The following is a 26,535-nucleotide window of genomic DNA, read 5'->3' on the forward strand; positions in this document are numbered from 1 at the left end:
ACATATAGTATGCCACTACAAGACTGCTTCACCATCAAGGAGCATCGCTGAAAGGCATTGATTGCTGTATTTTTGTCCACTACTTGAAAATATTGTTGAGCTGGCTTCTATCCAAGATAAAGGGAGCTGCCCACTATACATCAAGAAACTTATCTTCTCCAAGAAATGTACCTGTGGAGATGGATTAGACGAATTAACCAACACTCTCTTACATTGAACCAGAGCTATCAAAGCTCTCGTTCCTTCAGAATTCCACCTTTCTCACATGCTTCTCAGTCCAAAGCTTGTATTCTACTTTTTAGCCTCAAGCCACATGCTCCCACTCCTCTTTCCACACGCTCTCATTCTTCCCTTTCTTCATGAGCTTGTTGCTCCTGTTCTTCTCTAGCCTCATGAGCCAATAGGAAGCTTTATGGCTGCTCCAGTAAAATAATTCCGCATGAATCGAGCTTCACATAGCACCATGCTCTAGTACCACCAGAGAAGACTGCAACCGCCTCCCCTCAAAGAAAGTAGATTGAACCACCTCCCTCAAAGGAAGCACATTGGATTGCAACCACCTCTCTTCAAAGAAAGTACTTGACCCGTACTTGAAAGTCCCATATGGACTGACTTGAGTGAAGTTAACCCAAGCAGAGGACAAGAGGAAACCTGATCTTGTTCCTCCACCATGCAGCCAAGGCCCACCATAGAAGGATCCGGGGACATTACAAGACTACTTGAAGCTGTTTTTGTGTTGATACAATCTAAAAGTTTGGCATTGGCTGGCAATACTAGCACTTATAAGTTTAGTTGTGAGTCAGAGCACTACCTTTGGAGCTGAGCATGCTCTTTGTGTAGTGAAACTTTTGTATGCCCTTGCAGAAGGTGGTCAAGACATCAATTCTGTAATGAATGAAAGCAGGTTCTTGCTGCAATGACTAGCGGTGGCAATACTTCCTTGTCCATCCAATTTTTGCAGCCACCCTGTGAGACAGTAGGACCACAGAGGATCAACTTCAAGAGATAGTTATTGGAATAGTACCCATCTAGGTTAAGTTGCTAGTTACATTTTTAATGTAGAGAAAGGTCCCCAGTCTTTTCTATTTCTCACAACAAAATATCTTTGCTGGCAGCACAGAGCAGCAAGAGAGGGGTTGTTTTTTAGCTTTCCTTTTTTTTTCAGGGGGTGGGGAGGGGAGGGGAGGGAATTGGGGGGGGGGGGGCACTGACCCACCTGTGAGCCCCCAAAAGAAGAGGATATGACCCACCTATGAGCCCCCAAATGAGGACGAGGGGTCAATAGACTAGGGAGGGGTGAGGTTTACCATAAGGTATTGTGCACCAATCAGCAGTAGATTGGGGAACTGTGCGCACCTGGAGGGACTGCAGGAACAGCCACGATGGAGCTGGGATGGACTACGTGGAAGCAGGACAGGACAGCCAGAAAGAGGCACTACCAGGCCCTATATATAGGCATGGCAGTAGGCTGCAACAAGTCAGAGGTCAAAGCAGGAGCAGATATGGTCGGTTCTAGTTGAGAAACCTGGCAGACCCAGTCGGGTAGATATACAGAACCAGTCGGCTGTTCTAAGGCAGGGTTCTTCGCTATAAATAGCCCCCACAGTTCTCCACATTTGTTCAGCAACACTGAAGCCTCTCCAACTTGGCAGCGTGGACCTGGAAGTATGTGTAGAGTCTTGCAGTCTCTGAGAACTAGCGTGGCAATGACTTTGGTTGCTGTTTCTGCCCAGCACCTCTGCTGGATGTTTGTCAGCTCTTTTGTGAGCAGGTTTTCCCACATAAGTGGATAAATAAAGTCTCAGTTCTTCTTCTCATCTCTTTGCGGTCTATTCTCTGACTGAAGCTTTCAGTTTGTGAGAGCATCTAGAGTGGTTGGAAAGAGTTTCATAGATCATTCCGCTCTGAGTGAGATTTGAGAGATTTAGGCTTCTATTTATGACAGTATTACAGCCGTCATTGGAACTCTTGCGTTCACTCTGAAGGAAGGAGTCCCTTCAAGTTCGAAAAGCACCCTGATTCAAGAAAGGTTTGTGCTGCACTTGTTTGGTTGCTCCAGAGAGACTTGTTTTTTTTTCTCAGTAAGTTTCAGAAGCTATGGCTACCGCTGCCACTTCTTCTCCTTCGGCTGCCGCTTCCACCACCACTCCTACTACTATTCCAAATTTCAAAGCAGGTAACCTCGATGGGACAAACTATCCCATTTGGAAGGCCAAGATGCTATAGCAGGCACAGATGGACTCTGCTAGGCTTGCTTAGAGGGCAAGCAACACTGGAAGCCATTCCCAAAGGAGGCCACATCGAGGGCCAAAGCTCCACTCAAGTTGGTACACTTCAACATATGCGGACCCATGTCAACTCATCCATTCATAGGTTCTCGTTACTTTCTGACTTTCATTGATGCTTGTAGCCGTATGATTTGGGCTTACTGCATGGCAAATAAGTCTCAAACATTTGATAAATTCAAGGAGTAGAAGGCTAAGGTACATGAGGAGTCAGAGAAGGTTGTGAAGACATTCCGCTCTAACAGGAAAGGGAATTCACTTCAGAAACATTCAACCCTTAAGCATAATGGAATAAAAGGCAGCTTCCTCGACTTGACCAGGATGAGGAGGAAGAACCTCTCAAAGGCCTATTGGGGTGAGGCGGTTCTGTCAAAGTTACACACAATGCAGAAGGATAATTTTCAGAGAGAGAGAGAGAGAGAGACACACACACACACACATACAGAGAGAGGCTGAGGCACAATAGCTTCATTAACATCACCAAAATCCAGTGATTTCAGAGCAGCCCTGCTTTACAGAATGTCCAGGTGACTTGCACTACTCAGAATATCTCTCCCACCATCCACTGCTGCTCCGCACAAACTTATCCTCAATACCAAACTCCTCATTCTGTAACTTTCTTCTCTCATAATTAGCTGTAGTAATTGGTCCCCGTTTAAGCCGCCGATGTAAGATTGTCTCCCAGGGCCATAGCCGAGCAGCACCAAAACTCTCTGCAGCTGCCTCTCGAACATCACGTCCAACTCCTCTAATGCCGGAAGCCTCAACAGCACCTGTTGTAACGTTTCCAGAATTGTAGTCTCTACCGTTAGATAGTTTCTCTGTTTCATGATAGAGCTCCTCAAGATCGCTGCCACTTCGACATTTCTGCTTCTTGATGTCTCTAAACCCAGACCGCCTTCTCTCTTTCCTCTTCATAGACTGGTCGTTCATAACCTGATCCTCTGATGAATATTGGGAACCATCTTTCTCCTGCAGTTCTGCATCATCTAAAATGTTGGTGACCTGTTTCTCTTCCCTTTCTGACATACCAACTGCTTCACCCTTTGACTTGGTGGGGGACCGGGAACTTCGTGAGCGAGACCTGGATCGGGAGCTGGCAGATACTGAACGCGACCGTGACTTGGTGGGGGACTTCCCTGAACGGGAACTTCGTGAGCGAGACCTGGATCGAGAGCTGGCCGATACTGAACGTGACCTAGATGATGCTGATCGGGATTTGCCAGAACGAGATGCCAAGCTTGAAGATCTGGATCGAGACTTGGAGGACTGCGATCTCGATGCCAATGAACGAGATTGAGAACAAGAACGAGAGCGTGATGGTGAGCTCGATGAACTTCGAGATCGACTCTGTGAGGCAGATGGTGAATCTGAAGATGACCTTCGCCGCTTTTTTGTTGAGCGTGAAGACTTTTTACTAGATCTTTTATGCTTTTTTTTCGTCCTCTCTCTGCTCAGAGAATCCCCTTGGCTCTCAGACCTGCGATGCCTCCGTTTGCTCTTATCACGAACCCTTCTGTCTACTTCATCATGCATCCTTCTGTCACTTTTAGAACTGTCTCTTCTTAGATTCCTTCTTCCATAACTTCCCTCCATATCTCTGTTGAAAACTCTTCTTGACCCCTCCATGCCTCTGAACCGTCCACCCATCCCTCTGAATCCAACACCACGAAGATTTCTGAATTGGTTTCTCCTGCCGTCAAAACCCTCCCTAGGGTACATATTCATTCTCATTCTTGCTCGACATTGTCTCATAACATGACCTAGATGTCCACAGTTGAAGCATCTCTCCTGAGGTTTTCCAACAGCATCTCGCCCTCTCTTATACTGATCATCTGAGTTCCGAAATGTCCGGGAGGGACGATCCACACTTCTGTCTACAGGAGATCCATGTGACTTGTCATGTATACTTCCATCAATGTCTAGCTTTTCCCTGTCATCAAGGAGATCCTCCTCATAATCTCCCGTGCCATCACCCACCATCTGCTCAGGAGATCCTTCACTTAGACCCCACCTGCCACTGTCTAACGGATCTGGATCTTTTACTTCCTCTTCAAATGCCAACTTCTCTGCCCCCTGATCTTTCCATTCCTCTTCTCTCACAACTGTTTCAACTGCATCTTCCCTGGTTTCACTGGCCCTTGAACCACCTTTCACCTCCTCGTGACCTTTATACTCTTTTCTGTCCTCACCAGAACCTTTGTCTGACTCTATAGTTGGCCTTTTTCTGGAAACTTGACCTTGATCCTTGTCCCAGGAACCCCTCCTGAAAGAATTCCCCTTGCCAGAAAATCTTTGGAAAGGACGATGACTCCTTGCCCATGATATGGATAGCCGCTCTCCGCAAACTAACCTCCCTTGCAAGGCTCTTAGTGCTCTTTCAGCCTCTCTGTATTCCTCATAGACAACAAATCCATACCCATCTTTCAGCTCCAACTTGCTCCTCCCAAATCTTCTAAATGCATTTTCAAGTTCTCGATGCTGAACATGCGATGAAAGATTCCCCACATATAGCGACATCTATTCACAGAACCAATATTTCTGCAGATCATCAAAAACTTCATTTCTGGACCTAAAAAAATAACAATCTGAATCCAGGGAGTTAAAAAAAGACGATCACTGAAAATCAGGCACACGAGCCGTTAGGGGGGAAAACACGAACAGCAGCATAAAACGTAGCCAATGCGAATTGCACGAGAAAACCCAACGAAGCATGAAAGGGAAATAGGAAATCGAAACGGACTCACGGGGGTGCGCACGATGGTAAAGGAAAAGGACGAGCAATGCCGAAGAGATGGGAGGAAAAATGGAGTGCGGAGAGAAAGGGGGAACCCTAAAAATGAGGAGGAAAAGGAAGGGAAACTAGGATGAAAAGGGCAACAAAAAGAGAGAGAGATGAGAATCAAACCTTGGAGCTAAGGGAGGAGAGTGGAGATGGTACAAGGTGTTGGCGGAGGGAGCCTGATTTCACCCACCAACTGCAGGCATTGCATAGTAGAGACACTCTCAACAAGACCACTTTAGTTTCCCCTTCATTCCTCAAGAAAATCCAGTTTATACGTTTTCCATCGCTTCTTCTTGTTTCTTAACTCCCCCTCCCCCACTTAACCTAACTCCCTTCCGGTCAAGGGCCGCGGTCGGGTGGAAGTTTTCTTCCACCGTCCGATCGTTGGCTCTTCTACCAAGGAAGATGCATCTTGTGAGCTCGCGAGTCTCAATCTGTGTCAGATCAGACATCTCGCTGGAGGATGAGTCGCAGGTCAACATCAAACGCTAGAAGACTAAGGGAAAGGTCCGTATTCCAAGGTGGCACGCAGAAGATGAACCTCCTGTCACAATCAGTGCCTCCCACGGCCCCTCAATGTGCGTGAAAAGCTCGTGGGAGGCTTTTCACTCATACTTTCATCTCCCTGCCATCGTGCGGACTCGTGTTTTTCTTTGTATTACGGTGCCGCCAGAGCCTAGCCCCCGATTGAACTCATGCACACTCACACACACACCCCCACCTTAACTACCCGAAAATATCCCAGATTCTTGAAAGGAGACTTGACTGACAAGTTTTGTTCTCATATTGTGACATTGCTCATACCTTATACTTACATTCACCAATTTGTTAATTTCTTGCAAATTGGAGAGTTCTATAGCATAGAGGAAGCAAGTGTCATGCCAAGAGGGACAAGTGACGGTGGAACTTCAAGGTTCTCTCTACTTGTTGATGCTACTACATGCATCATTAGAGGAGAACCTTTTGAAGGGAATCTTCACTTGCTTACCGATCACTCACTTTACACATATGTTCCTTGGGCTGCTGAGATGATCAATTTTGGCAATCTAGTGTAATGGGAACACTTGCAATTGTGATTATTAAAGTTGCAAGTGAGGAGGGCATGGTAGACCAAATCATTGTTGCGGACGCTCCACAAGATGAGGACAAACCTCAGTAAGTTAGATTGGTCCTTGCTCGCTTTTATTTCTTCCACCATACTATGGTCGGTCATTGTAACTTATCTTAATTTTTAACTTCTCTTGTTGTAGTTGTCATTCGTGAATGAAAGAAAATCCACTCTCACTCAGCTTGTACAAGAGTTTAACGAAGAAGGTGTGGTTATGTACATCTAGAAGAACGTGTCATTCTTGAAGGCCAAGGGTACAATTTGTGTCTTTGATTTTACCATTTTGATGGAGATTCTAAACGGCCCAATCAAGGATGACTTGAAAGCAAATCTTGTTAGCCAAGTGTCATGACTAGGCTATGGAACTAAGGTAACTATCTTGACTTGCCATGTTTCTTTCTTTTTTTCACAACACACATTAACACACAACTTTTTCTAAATTGCAGGTCTTTGGGATTTTGCACTTCACCAACGTTAATGCAGATTTGCTTGAGTACATTTGCGAGGCTTGTGGAGGCGTTCGTGTTAGCTGAGACCCCCTTTGCCCTTATTGCTATTCTTGCAAGAGTCCTCAAAGCATTTTCTAGGTTCATTGCTTAACTACAGATATTGTGCAATGTGGTGGCGAGCAGGTGCCGGTGCTTTGTTTAGTGTTTCCTTCCTCCAATTGTATGAAGAAGATCTTATGATGGCACGAAGCAAACTTAAGACTTGCAAACCTAGTGGAAACTTTATTGTTAATAGCTCTAGGTTTGTTATTGTATTTGAGCCAAATGCATAATGTATTTTCTATCTTTATAACATGTTTCTTTGTTACTTGCATTACTCAAATGTCCATTTTTTAAAAAATATGCTTGCAAACATTAAACCTACAATGAACTCATTCCATTTTAATTGAAGAAGTCCCATCAAAACACCATACAACAAGTTCTTCAAACAAAAAAATTGGCAAAAAATTCGATTTTCATCCTACAAAATCCTATGAACACAAATGCTCTCATGTGTCTTCTAGAGCTTTTCCCTACTCTAACATATCAACAATTGCTATGTACCATATTTGACAACATTATGTCTACATATGAGACAACTAATACTCCTTGGCACATGTTGAATGCCTAATGATGCCTTGTTGACAATTGATAATGTGCAAAACTTAGCCCAAAATTCTTCAAGATCTCATGCATTAATTGTAGATATCCTTCAATGTTTTCATGCCATCTTTGGAACATTATTTAATTTGTTATGCTATGATGGAATAAAGCTTTCCAAAAAAACTACAATAAGCAAAAGTAAACAAAGTGTTACAAACACTTTATTGTTGGATGAATCAAACCGTGTTTGCAAAATCACTCCATTGATTCATTTACATGGGAAACGTGCCTACAAAGTATGGAGTAAGCAACTTCAAGTACAACTAGAACAACTTGTGTTGCAAAACTCAAACTTGCCTACAAAAGATATTGCATCCCTATTTCATAGCCATTGTTTACAAAGTAATTATAAAATGCAAGCTACTTTAAACAAAATATACAAGATGCGAAGAATTGTACTTGCACCTATGGGTATTCTTGAGAGAACACCTCACCAAGAGAAATATCAACATTTGCTTAAAAACTTTGTGTGCTTAAAAGAAAAAGGAATCATATTTCATACGAAGAACAATATACAATGGAAGTTTTGGACACTCTAAATTTCCTATGTATTTGTTGTGGTTCATTGAAATTCTTTTCAAAGTTGAGGAAATTAAAGGCAAACGTGGGAATATTTCTTCAAGCAAATGGAATAAATATATCGAACACCCAGTCATCAAATAAGTTTTTATGCTCCCTCTGCTACAAAGATGTCAAGAATGGGAAAGTGTCATTGCTATCTTCGAAAAAAATGAAAATGGTTGAAAAGAAAACATACACAAGAAATCTCAATGACATTGGAGCACACTTAGTCTCCATTAGAATACCATTTGCACAAATTTGAGAGTTAACATATGAAGGTCAATTTGGACTACATGGAAGCGTTGTGAATGTATTTGCAAACGTTGATAGAGCTCAATGTGTGTTGCCAAGGTTCTTGAGTGAACATGACACTGTTGCCGTTACAATTAAGCATAAACTCTCATATAAATATAGCTATATGAGTGGCGTGGTGCGACCAACCTCCACAACGCTCACACTAATTGAGTTATTAGCAACACCCCTATACAAAGAATAAAATAATGAATATAAATCCTCTTTGGGAAGAGCATATAAAACTCATACAAGCACAAGACAAAGTACATCAAAACAATCAAGATGGCTATAAAGAAACACTAGAAGAAGAACTTGAGACTAATACTTTAGTTCATGGAATATATACAAGCCAACAAGTTGTTGATCCAAAGAGATAGTAGGCGCTACACTCTTTTTGATGGGGTCTTGTACCGTCAAGGCATGGATGGGGTACTAAGACAGGACATTGATGCAGATGAAGTGCCTAAGGTACTGAAGCATTATCATGATGGATTTCGTGGAGGCCACTATGCCAGTGACTATACAGCTAAGAAGATTTTACATGCTGGATACTATTGGCTGACCTTGTTCAAGGATGTCACTTTGTATTGCAAAATCTATGAACCATGCAATTCTTTGGTAGGAAGGATTTGCATCCTAGGCAACATTACCCAGTGATGTCCATCCATCCATTTCAGAAGTGGGGAATAGATTTTGTCGGGCCCTTGCCCATGACTACCCACAAAAAGAAGTATCTTTTGGTAGCCACTCAGTATGTCACTAAGTGTGCTGAAGCTATCGCCCTCCCCGCTGCAAATGGTAAGGTAGTTTCAAATTTCATATTTGAACATATCTACACAAGGTTTGGGACACCCATGGAAATAGTGTCTAACCATGGGAGTCCATTCTTAAATGAAGCAATGGAATTGCTAATGGATCGCATGGGTATTGATCATCGCACATCTAGCATCTATTATCCAGCATCCATGGGTCAAACGGAGCAGACCGAAGGCCTCCTTTGTAAAACCATGGGAAAAATGGCCACAGGGAACAGGAGCCAGTGGGATCAGAAGGTCACTGAAGCCATGTGGGCTGAAACATCACTCATAAAACGTCTACAGGTCACACTTCTTTTGAGTCGATGTACAGTACTGAGGCCATTTTACCACTAGAGATAGAGATTCTGGCTTTGAGATTGGCACAAGAACAGAGGATGATAGAAGATGAACATGTAGAGGCCCGGTTGGTGCAACTTGAGAAGCTAGATGAAACCCGATGCCTAGCCCTACATCAAACAGAGATTCAAAAGAATCGACAAAAGGCCCGCTTAGATGCTAAGATTCACAAGGGATGGGAAAAACACTTTGTTGAGGGGGATGTTGTGCTATGCTTTGATAACAGATTGGACCACCAAATGGATAAGAAGTTCCTTCCATTGTGGACCAGTCCATAAAAAGTCATCAAGGAACGTAGCAATGGGTCTATACAAGTTCAGGAGCTGCATGAACCATATGGCAAGAAGGTGATCAACCAGTGTTATCTCACGCCCTTCTTTGTGCGTGATGGTCCCATGCATGAAAATGCTATGCATTCCCTGCCTAGGGGGGGGAACTATTATGGATAAATTTGACCAAAGTAAAAAGGCATAAATATGAGTGTGTGCTTGTATGTGTGGCAATAGTATAATAAAATATGGAGTGCATAGGGCCCAGGGTTGAGGTGGCAAGGCATCACCATGTGCCACCCTTCCACATAAGAGGACCCATAAGGTGTGTTGTACATGATCCATAGTAGTAATATTATAAAATGTAAGGTGGCATGGCTCCTCCATGTGCCACCCCTCCACCTAGGCAATCCCATGCCTGCATTTAGTTAGATATGGCCCAAAGTCCATGGGCTCGCAAGGACCTCCTGATCTCTTAACACCAATGCATTCGAGAGGAGATTGCTACAGTAAGGAGGCACATCCATGGATTTCAAGATGAACTCCATTGGATGCAATCCGATCCCTAGCACCCTGCATACGGGAGAGCAAGTGCGGAAATCCTAGTCAAGAACCTCATCCGGAGGTCGTGGCAACGAATTTTGCGATTGTTATCTTCCCAGTAGGCATGCATACGCATGCACTTGCAAGGACCTCTTGATCCCTTGACACCAATGATGTGGCTGCAGTGGCATGACAGTGATCCCGAGCATGGAGACATCATTATGCAAGAAGCTCCGAGAGGGGTCTATTGGCATCAGAGTCTGCCTGCTCAGTCAGTTTCACTGCCAAGGCTACAGGTTTAGGTCTCACTTGGGTGCTTCATCTCCGATTATGGTTTTGGTGGCTTCTCGCAATCTTGTCGGTCAAGGAAGGCCATCTGGAGGAGCACTAAACGTTGGAGGCACTGTGATGGTTGCGGCGGGCCAAGTCAAGTATGCCAAGTTTGCAGGGCAAAAGTTGGATGACCTCGATGCACATGTTCAACAGTTTGAGAAGTTGTATGGGATCAACAATCCGGTACTTGTGGCACTGCTCCAACATGAGGTAGTTTTTGAGTGAACTTTAGCGAGCAAGGTAGCACAATGGTTGGCTGAGTACGCAATGTACCATTTCGCCCCATATGATGATGCTTGTGGGATAGTATGGCATGAACATGCTTTGATATATCTTTAGCCATCTTCAATTAGTTGATTTCTAAAAGAGGTTCCTCCATTAGTGAGAATTTCCAAAGGACAACCAAAGCATGAAAATTTTTTATCAAAGAGAAATTTTGCAACTGTGTTTGCCTTGCTATTGACTGTGGCCTTGGCCTGAGTCACATAATCTTTGGCCATTAATAAATAATGCTTTCCTTGAGATGAGTAAGGGAGTGGTCCGACAAAGTCCAAACCCCACCTCTCAAAAGGTCCCTATGCTGGAATAGGCTTCAAGGCCCAGGAATCAACTGTCTCCTTCCAAACTCTTGGTATACTATACAACTTTGACACCATTCATATACATCCTTATGGAGGCCTGGCCAAAAGTAACCTACATTAAGAATTCTCCTAGATGTGCTCATAGAAGCAAAATGATCGGAGCATTCATGACACATAGAGGTCGCCTAGGAGAGAAGAAAGAATGCCCTTTGTGGCTCAAGAAATGAGTGGACCACATGTGTGCAATGATCGGTCGAATAGACAACACTTTTGAGCACTTTGGAAGAGAGAGCAATGGAAAAAGGAGACATACACTCTAGAGAGAGAACCTGAAGTGACCTTCATTACCAATAGAGTGAGACTCCACTCAAATGCAACTCAAAATACTATAAACACAAGGGAGAAGAAGAGGTTTTTGAAGAGATATGGCAATAGGAGAATGCCAAGCTCACTAGGAACGAAATGGAAATATGGAAAGCATAATGGCAAAATGGAAAGCAAATGAAAGAACAAGTGCTAGGCAATGATAACCAAAATACTCAGATGATATACAGCTTGATGTTGACTATGTGGATGACTCAAGACAAGTACAACACTATATAGTGTGACATTAGACTCTAGAAAGCCATAGTGTATATGGGATAGCTCCCAATATGACATGTGGCATGTCTAGGACTCACTAGACTATAAAACACCCCCTAGACACCTAGAACACTCAGTTTTGACTCACTTTGGCTTCATATTCTAACAACCCCCCATGAAGGCAAGGTGAGAGACTACTAGAATGGAACCAAGTACAGAACATGACAATGATGGAGTCTACTTCTCTGTGCATCCCAAGTAGCTCAGAGGCTCAAATGAAGCATGGCGACTTGACCCAACAAATCGGACTTGGGAAATGCACCAACATCTTGGAACTCTGCCAGGCCTGATAGAGAGACACATCACAGCCAATAGAAAGGCTCCCACAATACATCCCCCCCTGACTTCATAACAAGACTTGGTAGGAATCCACACACTCATAAAGGAAATAACACATCATTTGAGGAGGACCATCCAACACTAAGAACCTTTATTATGAAGCACACAAGACTCATTCATACAAGCATGTTTGGGGGACTACCTAGGGCAGAGTACCCCAAAATACATTAAGCTATAGGAATAATAGAAATAGATCTCTTAGGAGTAAGAGATGTCCTCTAAGTAGCTAATGCACATGTGTGCACATCCTTGTGAGTCAAAGATGATGTCAATGAAGCACTAGGCATGGATGCCCCAAAATGTGTGTCGGTGAAGTCCATGGGGTAGCTACAAACCTATAAAGAAGGACCCAAGGTTTTTTTTACTCAGGTTAGTTGACCATTGACTCAACCAGAGTTAGGGTTAACCCACCTTATCTGCCATGTACACTCATCACACATATACTAACCAAGGGTCACAAAATGTAACCACGGTTACATCTAATCTTCCACGTATCTTTTTCTAAGGTCCGAAAGACCTTGCAAAGGCTCGTTGGAGGCATATGGTAATTTGTGGAGAGGCTATGCATTGCATCACCATAGGTGAGCCAGGTTCGGGTTGGGATGCACAAACTGGAGCAACCGCAGGATGACAAGAGTCCTTGATGGTGCAAGAGACTTTGCTGTGGAGGAACACTGGAGCCAATGAAGAGTGCTATTGCATGAGCTTGTAGAGTTGGCTTGTGGAGGACTTGCCAGGCTGCTGTGGGAGCCTGGCACTTGTGGAGGACCTACAAGGCACTGCTGTGGGAGCTTGGCACTATAGAAGTTTATTGACAGAGGTGTCTCTCGTAACTTTGTTAATGGAAGGAGTTTGTCGAATAATGTTTGGTCAATGGTGCTTGGCTAGAGGTCCTTCATACTGCTTGATGACATAGGAGATAGAGTGGTCGAGCATCATTTTGTCATTGCAGAAGATCAATAGGCTCTATGAGTTGACGGTGTGATCCAATGCCTTGGAGTTACCGTGGCATTCCTTGTGAGCCGGCTCATTATAGAGGTCGCAAGAGCATTGCTGCATGGCTACCTTTGAAGTTGTTTACCTGTGGATTCTCATTTGGAGGCGGTCATCATCAAAGATGTCAATGGCATTTTTGGAGGTGCTTCTCACTATTTGTGGAGCCTTTGTAGTTGCTAGACAAGAGAGGGAAGTAGATGGGCCATCGAGAGCTCATTGATGGAGATGTAGCCGTTGCCCGAGACGTTGCCAATAGTGGTAGTCGTTGCATGCAGGCCTTGCTTTTGAAGGCCTTCAAGCTCTGGATGGCCGTTGTTGAGCTGGTTGAAAGAAGTCGTCCTTCGTTGTTGCTATAGCAGAGATAGGTTGTTACCACCCCTATGTAGGTGTTGCATATCTCATTGCATGTGAGGAAGATATGGTGTTGTTGAAGTAGATGGAGAGTCGGATGTCAGTGTAGTCAATGAGCCATCGAGGCTATTATTTTAGGCAAGCTTTCTCCTTAGAAAGAAATGGATCTCTCTCTCTCTCTCAAAGCATAGGCTCTTGATTCTATCTATCTCACACTGTAATAAACCAGAACTCAAACTCTCTCTCACACAAAAGATCAAGAAGAGGTCCCTTTTAAATCCCAACTCAAATCTCTCACAAGATTTGAAATGAATGGAATAGAATCTCTCTCTTTTGAAAGTCTCTCAAAGAGATCTCTTTCTCTCGACTGAAATGTAAGAACAATATAAGGAATCACTCAATCTCACATAGACAAAAATCTCTCAAGAATGACGGAAATTTTTTCGACATGATGGACGGAACTTTCTCACATGGAAGAGAATACTCAAGAACTCTCAATCTCTCGATCTATCACACTCTCTCATACACTCACATACGAATTGCACTGCCTCAATGGAAGGAAACAAGGGAGCTATGATACCATGACAAAATATGAAGAGGGGAGAGGAGAAGAGTGGAGATGAGGAGAGAGGACACATCTAGAGATCACACCACATATGACTAACTGTACACTACATTTAGTTGAAAATGTAGAATATATACAAACCCATTTAGGGTTAGGATTAGGGCATCTAACATTTTCCTTTATAGCACTCTATATGTGTTAGTGTGATGCACATGTAATCACATGATGTTGAGCATGGTCTCTCAACACACAATAGTGAGCTTGAACACTGAACCCCAAAGAGGGAGAGCTTCATTCCATTGAGAGAGATTTATACATGTTGATCTTTATACAATCCGTAGTAGGTACCTGCAGGGTGTGACTTCCTTTGTAGGGATCATGAGTGCCTACACAAAGTTGGGGAATCTCTTGAGTCACTAGACAAAGTGGGGGGACCTTTTGAGTCCCTTTACAAAGTGTGAGGACCTCAAAAAGTGTAGGTTTTTAGTCTTTCTCTCTATAGTTTTAGTATTTCTCTATCTAGATCTTGATTTTGCAAATATGATTAAATTTTTTCTAGAGAGTATTTTATCTATCCTCATCCTTTAATATTCATCATACCATCTTTTAGGCTCAAGATATTACAAGAAAAGCTTTGTTTGCTACTCTACACACATAGAGACTCATCATCATAGACTGCACTTCTTGGTCATTGTTTTCTTGGGTGTAGCCATTTTTTGTGAGGTCAGGGAATTTTCTTTATATAGGTATATTGCATGACCCATATCTTATGCATTTCTCAATGGAATTTGGCAAACTTTGCCTTCAAGTTGTAGTACACGTTCTAAACTTGAACATGAGACCCATATCTTATGCATTTCTCAACGGAATTTGGTAAACTTTGTCTTCAAGTTGTAGTACACATTATAAACTTGAACATGAGACCAAATAAATTATGGAATAAAGATTTGTAATGAGATTGTTAAAGCATTACAAATGCTTTGTTGCATGTGAAGCATGCATCCTAAAGATTATAGGATATAGCAATTCATTCAAAAACATCAAAATTTTGTTATGTACGTACATGCAACTAAGTAATCATTCAAAACTATACTATGGGAGCCTCTCCTCAACCCAAGGACACACCTAAATGAGAACATTAGACAAGGATTAACGGGCCTCCAATGTTGTGCTAAAGTGATGCACACCCATTTGAGGGCATGCTCCACGATGTTTTTTGATTTGTTGAAAACCAAAATGGATTGAAAATTTGGAATCCAAACTAGTGGGACTATTGCATGGTGGTATTCAAACATAGATAGTTATTGATATTGGTATCTAGATTCACCCTAAAATGGAAGAAGATGAAAATGTGCAATTTGTGCATGTGCAAATATCTTTTAATAAATCCAATACTATTTACAATTTTCAATTGTTTCTTTTTCCATGCACTTGCTTACTAAGCATGCCAAAGATCATTGCATTTCATAATACACAGTATCAAACCTGATAGTGTGCCCTTTGGTCTATTTGTGTTTTGAAGCATTTGAGGCCATGTTGCACTTGTTTGGTATATCCAATTATGCTAAGGTGTATCGTTGGAGGGGCGAAAACCAGTAGTTGAAAATTTTGCTACTCCCATGAGTTTCAAATTTTCACACCTCTTGCCCATCAAATCTTGGAAGATTAAGTACTTGCAAATGCCCTGCAACCTACACGAACCTCGAGGTGACCTTGCCCAGACTTTGGTTTGGCATTGTTTTCTTTTGGGTAAGTTTTCTTCTATTCTTTGCTTGCCTCACAAGACAGCTTCTCTGGGTCTATTTTGTACTGATCATGGCCATGGCATCAATGGCAACATGCAACTCACCATGGCTTACAAGAGAAGCAGATAGAGGCTACAAGACAAGAAAGTTGAAAAGCCTGTCAAGGCACAAGGAACAGATTACGGGTCAAAGAAAGCAACGGCATGGTATTGAAATGCTAATGGAAGACACTTTTGCAACATTTGTAAAGGGAGAAACAACGAGAAGAAAGAAGATACTGTGACATGAAGTTGGGGGTAATAAACTTCATGCACCTCTTCACTTCCTATTGCTTTCGAGCTGAGTGATAGAGATATTTATCACTGGGAAAGGGACATTAAAAAGAAGCTTTTATACCAAGAGACCACACCATACTTTCCTCCCTTAGATGGGAATAAATATGGTAACATCCCAAGTGATGTTGTACTCAAGCATAGGGAGAAGGAAAGGATCAGTGGAGGCCATAATCTTAGCAAGCTAGTCTACGCCAAAGAGAAGAGCGATATGTTGTTGAAAGAAGATCTTGTGACTCAACATGACATGAACTAATATATATCAAGGAGTTTGAAGGGGCTGATTGGGTCGGATGGGTAGGTTCTAGGGAAACATTGCACCTCCTTCATAGATACCTTTACAATTAGCTTAAAACACTCTATAAAATATCATAAGACATAGAGACCCATAACTTTCAGTAAAGACATGACATCAAATATTTAAATACATATCAAGATGCACCTTGAAATGGGCTTCCCTCTTATATAAGTTTCGTAAGAAATAGAGAAGTGATCGGAAAGACATTAGTTTACTAAACGGGGGTAAAAACTATTTGAAAAAGAAATAGTCACACACATAGAGAGTCATAGATTTTTGGTTTGACATCTAATACAATAACTGAATACAAAGAATGATGCTCCTTGTAGAGGTATTCATGCTGATATAAGTTTCATCCAAATCGGACCACCGAACAAAACGTTATGAGTAAAATACTGACAAGGGGTCAAACTATCATGAAAAACACGTACTCCTTCTACCAGTGCCGACTTGGAAGAATACTACCTCCATGATTAGACTTCATCAATGATCCAAGTCCCATATAAGTCACCTAGGAGGGAAGAAAGAGCTCCCTTTGTGGCTTGGTAAATAGATAAACCATGTATGCACAATGAGCGGCCGAATAGACAATACTTTTGAGCACTTTGGAAGAGAAAGCAATGGAAAAAGGGAAGAGACACTCAACAGAGAGAACCTGAAGTGACCTTCATTGCCAATAGAGTGAGACTCCACTCCAATGTAACTCAAAATACTACAAACACAAGGGAGAAGAAGAGGTTTCATATGTACAAGAGGGAGTGGAATCTCCAAGACTACTCATAGAGAGAGAATGAACTAGAGAGAGATGGACTTAAGAGTCTACATAAGAGAATATCTACAAGAGGTAGAGAAGGCTCATGGAAGAGGCTTGAGGAGACTAGAGCTACAACAACATGAGGCCTAATGGTGGAAGAGATGTTGAACAAGGGAGAGGAGGGCTCCTTTTATAGAGATTTTGTCACCCTCCACCCATTTGCAATTGCTGCCTGTAGATTCTTTTCCCCATCAATCACATAAGGCTGTATGTCACCATCCAGGTCCTTTTTGGCTACTCTTGCCATATGTCCCATCAAAATATGCTCAAGACTCTTAAAATATTGAGAAAGTCAAGAGTCTCCCCACATGGAGCCCATAGGGACCCTCTCTTTTCCATATGTCCACATCCTCCTTATTCCACATAGGAATTCTAGAAGGATTCCTCTTGACTCCACACTCCTCCACATGCCTTCCGCATGCTTGTCATGTGGCCTCTCTTATATTAGCGAGACAATGCTGCTTGAACATAGCTTGGCGTTGATATAAGTTTCATCTAAACCGGACCAGCGAGCGAAAAGTTAAAGTACTGACAGGGGGTCAAACTGTCATGAAAACACGTACTCCTTCTACTACTGGTGCCAACTTGGGAGAATACTACCTCCATGATTAGACTTCATCAATGATCCAAGTCCCATATAGGTCACCTAGGAGGAAAGGAAGAGCTCCCTTTGTGGCTTGGGAAATAAATAAACCATGTATGCACAATGAGCGGCTGAATAGAACGATGAGTACAAGATAGCTTTTCGAACAAAGTATGGACACTATGAATGTTTGGTCATGCCTTTTGGGTTAAACAATGCCCCGGCTACATTCATGACACTAATGAGCGACATCTTTAGGCCTTTCCTCGATAAGTTCGTCATCGTTTACCTCGATGACATCCTCATTTTCAGCAGATCCCTACATGAGCACAAACAACATCTTCACCAAGTTTTTGAAGTTCTCCGCGCAAATTCTCTCTACATCAACATTGAGAAGAGTGAGTTCTTCAAGACCCAACTCGAATATTTGGTTTGTTATTTTAGCTCAAGGCATCTCTGTGGATCCCAAGAAGGTCGAGGTAATCCAAAACTGGCCTACTCCTAAGAATGTTCATGATGTCCGCTCTTTTCTCGGATTGGCAAACTTCTACCATACAAAGGTCTATCAGTTTTCCACAATCGCAGCTGCTATGTCTGAATTATTGAAAAGCATAGCAATTTTTCAGTGGCTTCCCGAAACAGAGTATAGTTTCCAACAACTCAAGCAAGCACTCACTACCACACTAGTTATGGCTATTGCTGACCCAAACCTTCCATTTGAGGTCATGACCGATGCTTCCGACATCGCTATAGGAGCAGTCTTGATGCAAGAAGGAAGAGTTATTGCTTTTGACAGCCATAAACATTCTGATATCCAAACCCAATACCCAGTTTATGATAAGGAGTTTCTTGCCGTTGTACATGCTTATCGCTCTTGGAAACATTACCTCATGGGAGCCGACTCTGTGGTCAAGATAGACCATCACTCTTTAAAGTATATCTTTACTCAGCCAGTCATGAACGCTCGAGATCTGGACGACTCCGATGCTACTTGGCAATGTGATGAAGACTTATAGCAGTACCCTCACATTTTACAGCAGTATTTTCAGAATTTACAGTGATATTTTCTACATCAATTCATTATCTCCACCAGGGTCTTCTTTTGAGTGGGAGGGGATGTTATGATCTATGACGTATTCCTTTCTCTATTTCTAGACTTATGGATGGTTTGATGAATGGACACTTGTGGAAGGGTATGCCCTTTCGACAGGACACTTCCTATGAGGCACAACCCTTGCCCTTTTGATGGGACACTTCCTATGAGGCACAACCCTTCACAAGAGACATTCTATTGAAGAGACATTCCTATTGTAATGTACCCTCTCATCAAGGGTCACACCCTTCACAAGGGATATACACCTCTTCATGCACATACACTTTGGAGTACACACCGTTTCATGTGTGACTCTTCACTCTCTATATAAGAGAGGCCCAATTGTATGGATGACACACTACAGATACACTACAGACATTCAAGCAATACAATTATTCCTTGTTCTCTGCTATTTTAGTCACCTTTCTGTTCCTTAGCACATTTTTAAATATAGTAAATCTAGGATTTCTTACACTGCCCATGAAGGCTTGCCGATCGGACCGTCGTTGGAGTAGATGCGAGTGCAGGGGTAGTGCCATTGTTGCTTCGATGGTATCCTGGAGACTATCCCGCATTGCCTGTGGAGCTGTCATAGCGCAGCAAGGATTTGGATGGGAGCCCTCAGGATCATGACACGTATGCAGAGTCTTCATAGAGACTAGGGAGGACATGCGTTTCAAATTGATGAGATCTCCCTAGCCTAGCAGATATAGAGCCAGAGCATCCAGAGGATTAGATGCATGCTTGGACTAGTGGCATCAGAGGATATGGAGCTTATGCAGATGGATGTCAAGACAGCTTTCTTGCATGGGGATTTGCATGAGGAAATTTACATGGTGCAGTGGGAAGCCTTTGAAGAAAAGGGCAAAGAGCATTTAGTTTGCAAGCTAAAGAAGAGTCTCTATGGTCTTAAGCAAGTGCCTAGAGAATGGTATCAGAAGTTTGATGCTTTCATTCGGTCCCAGAGTTTTAGAAGGAGTGAAATTGATCACTGCCTCTACACTAAAAGGGCTAAGGATAATAGCCTGATAATCTTGGCACTATATGTGGATGATATGCTATTGGCTAGCAAGAATACTTATGAGCTAGATGCATTAAAGGCCAAGTTGCATGAGGTTTTTGATATGAAGGATTTGGGACTTGCAGGTCATATTCTTGGTATGCGCATCACGTGTGATCGGAGTAGGAAACTCCTTTGGCTTTCACAAAAAGAGTATGTTACAAAAGTATTGCAGCATTTCAATATGGAGGGGGGGAAGGCAGTGAGTACTCCATTGCAGGGCTTGAAGGTTAGATTTAATCCTCATGGATGCTTTGTTGAGGATATGAAAAATAACGGTCGCTTGATAGCAAAAGGAAAGAAGAAGGGTAGGATGTTTACGTTGGATGCGGACATGCCTGAATTGAGTGTAGCAATGTTTGCACATGGGACCGGTGTAGTTGCAGATATTGATATCTGGCATAAACGCATTGGTCATGTTAATGTACAGCGACTTAAATCAATGCATGCCCAAAATATTATTGTAGGATTGCCTAAATTCAAGGTTGCAGAAATGCATAAGGTATGTGAAGCCTGTCAATTTGGAAAACAGGCAAGGAAACCATTTCCTAGACATGTTCAAGAGAGTAAGAAGCCATTGGAATTAATCCACTCTGATGTGTGGACTACTAAAGCTACATCTATTGGAGGCTGTCATTATTTTGTCACTTTTATTGATGACTACAGTAGAAAAGTTTGGGTGCATTTTATGAAAAAGAAAAGTGAAGTGTTTGGGCATTTCAAAGCTTTTAAAGCTATGGTTGAAAAAGAAACAGGCCTGCAAATAAAATGCCTAAGGTCAGATGGAGGGGGAGAGTACCTCTCAAATGAGTTTGCAAGGTTCTTGTAGGAGCATGGCATAAAGCAGCAATATTCATGCAGTCATACCCCACAACAAAATGGACTTGCAGAAAGGAAAAACAGGCATATTGGAGGGGTATCTCGGGCCATGCTAAATGAATAAGTCCTCCTAGATTATTATTGGGCTGAAGCAGTTGCTACAGTAGTTTACATAATGAACAGGACTCCCACTACAGCAATACATGGCATGACGCCAGAGGAGATGTATACTGGTAGGAAACCGGATATTTTACATTTAAAAATTTTTTGGTTGCATTGCCTATGTTCATGTGCCAGATGAGTTGAGGTCCAAGTTGGATCCAAAAGCTGAGAAGTGCATCTTTATTGGTTATTCTCTACAGCAAAAAGGGTATAGATGCTATAACCCTTCTACTCGTAAGTTTATAGTGAGCAAAGATGTTGTCTTTGATGAGGTGAGCAGCTGGTATAAACCAGTAAATGTGATGATTGATGTAGATGCACAAAATGGTAATGCTACACAGAATTCACAGCAGCAATCACAAAATATTAGTGGACCTGTAGTGCCCTCTAGGAGTGGTTCACATACTTCGCCATGGACAGGCAGATTCAGATTAGGAGGATCTCCTCAAAGCAATGCAGATGGTGGTACGCAGGTATCACGGAAAGGAAAATAGAAGGTAGATCAGCCCATGTTTGATGTGAATGAAGGTCACTCTTATGTGGATGGTGAATCCAGTGGCTCAGAACAGAGCATTAATGATGAGTTGGGTATTCCTTCTATTGTTGCACCTGGAGTAAGGAAGACCATGGATGTTTTGAGAGCACCTGGAAGTGAGCCTACTTTGCACAAGTCTACCAGAGCTAGATATCCTATGGATAGGCTGAAATATGATGGATTTACAGCCATGATACAGGAACTAGAACCCACTTCTTTTGAGCAAGCCATGGGAAAAGAAAAATGGGAGAAAGCCATGGATGCCTTGGAAGCAAATGCTACATGGGAATTGGTGCCTTTGCCTAAAGACAAGAATGCAATTGGCTGTAAGTGGGTTTATAAGGTGAAGCACAATGCAGATGGTTCTGTGAATAGATACAAGGCAAGATTAGTTGTCAAGGGGTATGCACAAACATATGGCATTGATTATGAAGAAACATTTAGTCCGGTTGCAAGGATGGCAATCGTAAGAGCAACCATTGCTATGGTTGCATCAAAGGGATGGTCTTTACATCAGATGGATGTAAAGAATGCCTTCTTGCATGGTGATTTGCAAGAAGAGGTCTTTATGGAGAAGCCACCAGGTTATGTTCATGCTATTCATCCTGAGTTTGTTTGCAGGTTGAAGAAAGCCTTGTATCGCAAGAAGAGGTCTTTATGGAGAAGCCACCAGGTTATGTTCATGCTATTCATCCTGAGTTTGTTTGCAGGTTGAAGCAAGCACCTAGAGCATGGTCTGACAAGTTAGGATAGTATCTTGTCACTATTGGCTTTCAGATTTCCAATGTAGATTTCTCACTTTATGTGAGAAAAATAGAGAAAGGTATTATGCTGCTTGTCATTTATGTTGATGATTTGATCATCACAGGTGATAGTGATGAAGATATCCTTTATGTGAAAATGCTATTGAAGCAGAAGTTTGAGATGAAGGATTTGGGAGAGCTGCATTATTTCTTGGGCATTGAGGTGATTAGATCACCAAGTGGGATACAGCTCTTGCAGAGGCAGTATGGATTGGACATGCTGTCCAAATATGGGATGACAGGCTGTAAGCCTATTTCAATTCCTTTGGAGCAGAATGTGAAGCTGAGCGCAAATACAGGTGAGCTTCTAGAAGACCCTACTATGTACAAGTGCATAGTAGGAAGTTGATTTATACGACTATTACCAGGCCAGATTTGAGCTATGCTATTGGATTGGTAAGTTAGTTTATGTAGGCTCCAAGGAAACTGCATTTGGATATGGCTAGATGCATACTCAAGTATGTGAAGTCCACATTGCACTATGGACTATTTTATGAGGATGTGGTTCAAATACAGTTGCATGGATACACTGATGCTGATTGGGCTGGTAGTATTTCTGATAGACGATCTACTAGTGGATATGTGTTCTCTTTTCGGAGTGTTGCAATCACTTGGAGCAGCAAGAAATAGCCTACAGTTGCCTTGTCGAGGACAGAGGCTGAGCATAGGGGTGCAGCAATGGCTGCATGTGAGGTAGCTTGGTTGCATAAGCTACTTTATGATATGCATCAGTCTACAGATGGGCCAGTTGTCATTTATTGTGACAACATGAGCAGTATACACTTGGCAAATAACCCAGTCTATCATGCTAGAACAAAGCACATTGAGGTGCATTATCACTATGTGCGGGAGAAGGTTTTACTAGGTCTTATTGATCTAGTTTATGTCAGCACAGAGGATCAGGTAGCTGACATATTCACGAAGGCATTGGGCGTAGAGAAGCTGCGCAAGTTCAGAGACCTACTTGGTGTGCAAGAATTGGGATTGAGCTCAAGGGGGAGTGTTGAGATATCGAGCTCCACTCGTGATATGCCAGGGTGACTGTTGTGCATTTATGTCACCGACTTGTGAGCTGCAGATACGGTTGGTACACCGCCCATGAATAATAGCTGGATGACAGCTACCCTTATGTACTCTAGTTCGTGGCTCAGTTAGTATGCCACCTTAGTTAGCTGAGTTTGGTTTGAGACCCACATATAGGGTTCTTCTATTTCTTTGTACTAGAGTTCTTTTGGCTTTCACAACTAAGAAGAGGAAAACTGTTTTCAGCCTCCACCTTTGTGTGTATTCCCCCATTGTGTATGTGAGAAAGCTGCAAGTGAGACTCCTTCCTTCTCTCCCACTATCTTCACAGTGAAGCCCTGTGCTGAGGTGGCAGGAGTGGTCACATGCAGTGAGTGTGGAGCACAATGTGTGCTTGCAGAGGTCAGTGCTGATTGGACAACTGAGGTGGCATAGATGATGATGTCAGTAGATGACGACAGATGATGTGGTTGATGACATGGCATAGGTGATGTGGCAGATGACATGGCTATGCTGATGTGGTGGTTGATGTGGCTATGCTGACATGGATATACTGATGTGGCAGAGACATGGTTGCCATTGTGGCAGATGATGCGGTAGATAAGTCTGATGTGGCACTGGCAAGATGATGTGGCAGATAGAGTGCCACGTGGTAATTTGGTGACCAAGCTTGAGGATGACCTTAGGATAAGGTTAGGTTGTGTGTGGGATGCCACATGGCGTTACATGGGGGACCAGAATCTCTAATGATTCTGATAAGATCTTTGGGATTTCATCATCTTCTCCATCTTTGGCCTTGACTTATCATGGTCTTCTCATTCATGACATTAATCGATGCACCTCCATCAATGTAAACATTAGAAATCACTTGACCATCAATGATCACATCAACCACAAGTACATCATCTCTCACCAACATCTATATTTACCTTTTGAACAATAGGAATGGCACTTTTCTTCTTTTTCTTCTTTGACACTCTTGTGCTTGCTAGCTTTCCCCATTTCTTTCGTAGTTTTGGAGATAAAGCAAGTAACTGACTAAAGGTGATATGAGCTTCCTTTTCTTTAAGGTCGGACAACAAGTCATAGCTTCCAATGCCTTGTCCTAAAGGAAATTCTGATTGGCTAATTCTTCTCTAGATGTCTTCTTTTTCTTACTATAGCATTTCTCTTCATGATGTTCCTCATCTACTTCTTCCTTGCTTTCTTCTTCTTCTTTTGCTTTACCATGCCCCATTTAGCCATCATTACCTCTCTTTCCTCATCATCTGAAGAAGCTTCTAACAAGGATACTTGTTTTTCTTCTTTCTTTCTCAATCTAGGACACTCAGGGTGATAGTGACCTTTTTCAGTACATTCATAGCAAGTGACCCCACTCTTATCTAGAGGCCTATCCTCACTCTTTGGTGCTCTAGGTTGTTGTGCATTAACCAAATGCAATTTCAAATTAGCAAACTCTGCCATCAATTGGGAGATATTATGATCTAACTCAGAGGACTTTGGTACTTGAGGAGTTCCCATTACCTCCACCTTAGAAGTTGAAGCTGTTGAAGACACAAAAGAGGATTCGATTTGTAGAGAAGCTTCTTTCTTAGCCACAATACGAAGTGCCTCCACATGTGTTGTTGGATCTTTACTGATTACTTTTGAGTGAAGAAGAGGCTTTAAAGCCATCACAAATTTGCTCATCTTTAAGTGCTCCATCCCTGAAAGACTTTGAGGGGCCGATGATGCAGATGCCATAGCTCGTAAAGCTGCCCTTTCATACTTTGTCCATAAAGTTTCATATTGGATTGCCAATGCACAAAGCATCTCACCCTCTCCTTGATAGAACCGGTCCAATTGCAACATCAAAGCATTTGGTGACTCCACTGCCCCAAATCTCTGCTTCACTACAACCACAACTTGGTCCCAATCCTCCATGGTAAAGTCTAGCAAGGCCTCATGCCAAATTAAGGCTACACCTTCAAGAAAATCAGGCAAAATTTCCGCTCGATCCTTCATGGACCATCCAAAAAGCCGACATCCTCGAACAAAATCCCTAAGATAAGACTCCGAATCTTTGCCTTGGGTCCCTTGAAACACTGGAATCTTCACCATGATGAAACACAAAAATGAAACACCAAGATTCAAACAATATCCCAAGTAAGATCCAAACACGACCCCATAGAGCCTTAGTATACCAAGACCAACTTGTTATGCATAACCACTTATTGAAAACCCTTGACAATGTGATCCTCAACCAAATCTTCAAAAATAAGTGACCAACCAGCACCGTGGAAATATTGTGTATACATGCATTCAATAATCACTCTTCTCGCAAATTGGAAGTGCACATAACAGCTTCAAGATATTGTACTCTTCATCATTTGCATAGCAAGAGAAGTTGAAAGCATTGATAATCACCACTCCACTGTTATAGTCAAAAACTACCCAAAGACTCAACTTTTCTTCACACCAAGTTGCCAGTGCATGAAACAATCCCCAATCTATCATTGTGCCTGCTAACAACATTGTTGATTCACTAACATATTCAAGAGTGTAAACATAAAGGATATGATCATGATGAGTGTGCGAATAGCTTGAGCATCACCCTCACAATCTTCTAGTTCTCTTAAATAGGATGCAATCTCTTCTAATGGAGTTATTCTAGGCATCCTCTTTATCACATAAAAAAGAACATGCCTATACAAGGCACAACATGCAATCCATTACAATGAAGACCATTTAGTAAGGTGGAATGAATCCAATACCAAACGTACCCGGTGTCTCCACCAAAAGATGTGACATGAAGTTGCGAGTAATAAAACTTCACGCACTTGTTCACTTCCTACTACTTCCAATCTTAGTGACAGAGAACTTTATCACAAGCAAAGGAACATTAAAAAAAGAAGCTTTTATGCCAAGATACCACACCATACTTTTCTCCCTTAAATGAGAATGAAGATGGTAACATCCCGAGTGATGTTGTACTCAAGCATAGGGAGAAGGAAAGGATCAGTGGAGGCCATAATCTTAGCAAGCCGGTTTGCACCAAAGAGAAGAGCGATATGAGACGATATATATCTAAGAGTTTTAAGAGGCTGATTGGGTTGGATGGGTAGGTTGCGAGGAAACATTGCACCTCCTTCATAGATACCTGTACAATTAGCTCAAAACACTTTGTAAACTGTCATTAGACATAGAGACATGATATAAAAGATTCACAAACATATCAAGATGCACCTTGAAATGGGCTTCGTCGCTCTGATATAAGTTTTTTAAGAAATAGAGAAGTAGTCAGAAAGATATGGGCAGTTTACTGGACGGGG

General features: G+C 42.3%; 1 protein-coding gene across 1 annotated transcript; it reads right to left on the reverse strand.

Annotated features, from left to right (window-relative positions):
• Positions 1-2,752: 2,752 nt before the first annotated feature.
• Positions 2,753-5,303, reverse strand: LOC147897958 (uncharacterized). The gene is made up of 2 exons (XM_087380483.1): positions 5,194-5,303; positions 2,753-4,805 (listed from the first exon to the last, which is right to left on the reverse strand). The coding sequence occupies exon 2, from the start codon at positions 4,803-4,805 to the stop codon at positions 2,823-2,825; it is 1,983 nt and encodes a 660-aa protein (XP_087236609.1). The 5' UTR covers positions 5,194-5,303; the 3' UTR covers positions 2,753-2,822.
• Between the last annotated feature and the right edge of the window lie 21,232 nt (positions 5,304-26,535).

The sequence above is a fragment of the Dipteris shenzhenensis genome, chromosome 10 (assembly GCF_047967505.1).
Source record: "Dipteris shenzhenensis isolate YYH24624 ecotype China chromosome 10, Dip_SZ_1.0, whole genome shotgun sequence".
Taxonomy (NCBI): domain Eukaryota; kingdom Viridiplantae; phylum Streptophyta; class Polypodiopsida; order Gleicheniales; family Dipteridaceae; genus Dipteris; species Dipteris shenzhenensis.

What these genes read in the sequence shown, in the direction of transcription:
- LOC147897958 (XM_087380483.1), bottom strand. Translation starts at nt 4,805, where the DNA reads ATGTCGCTATATGTGGGGAATCTTTCATCGCATGTTCAGCATCGAGAA.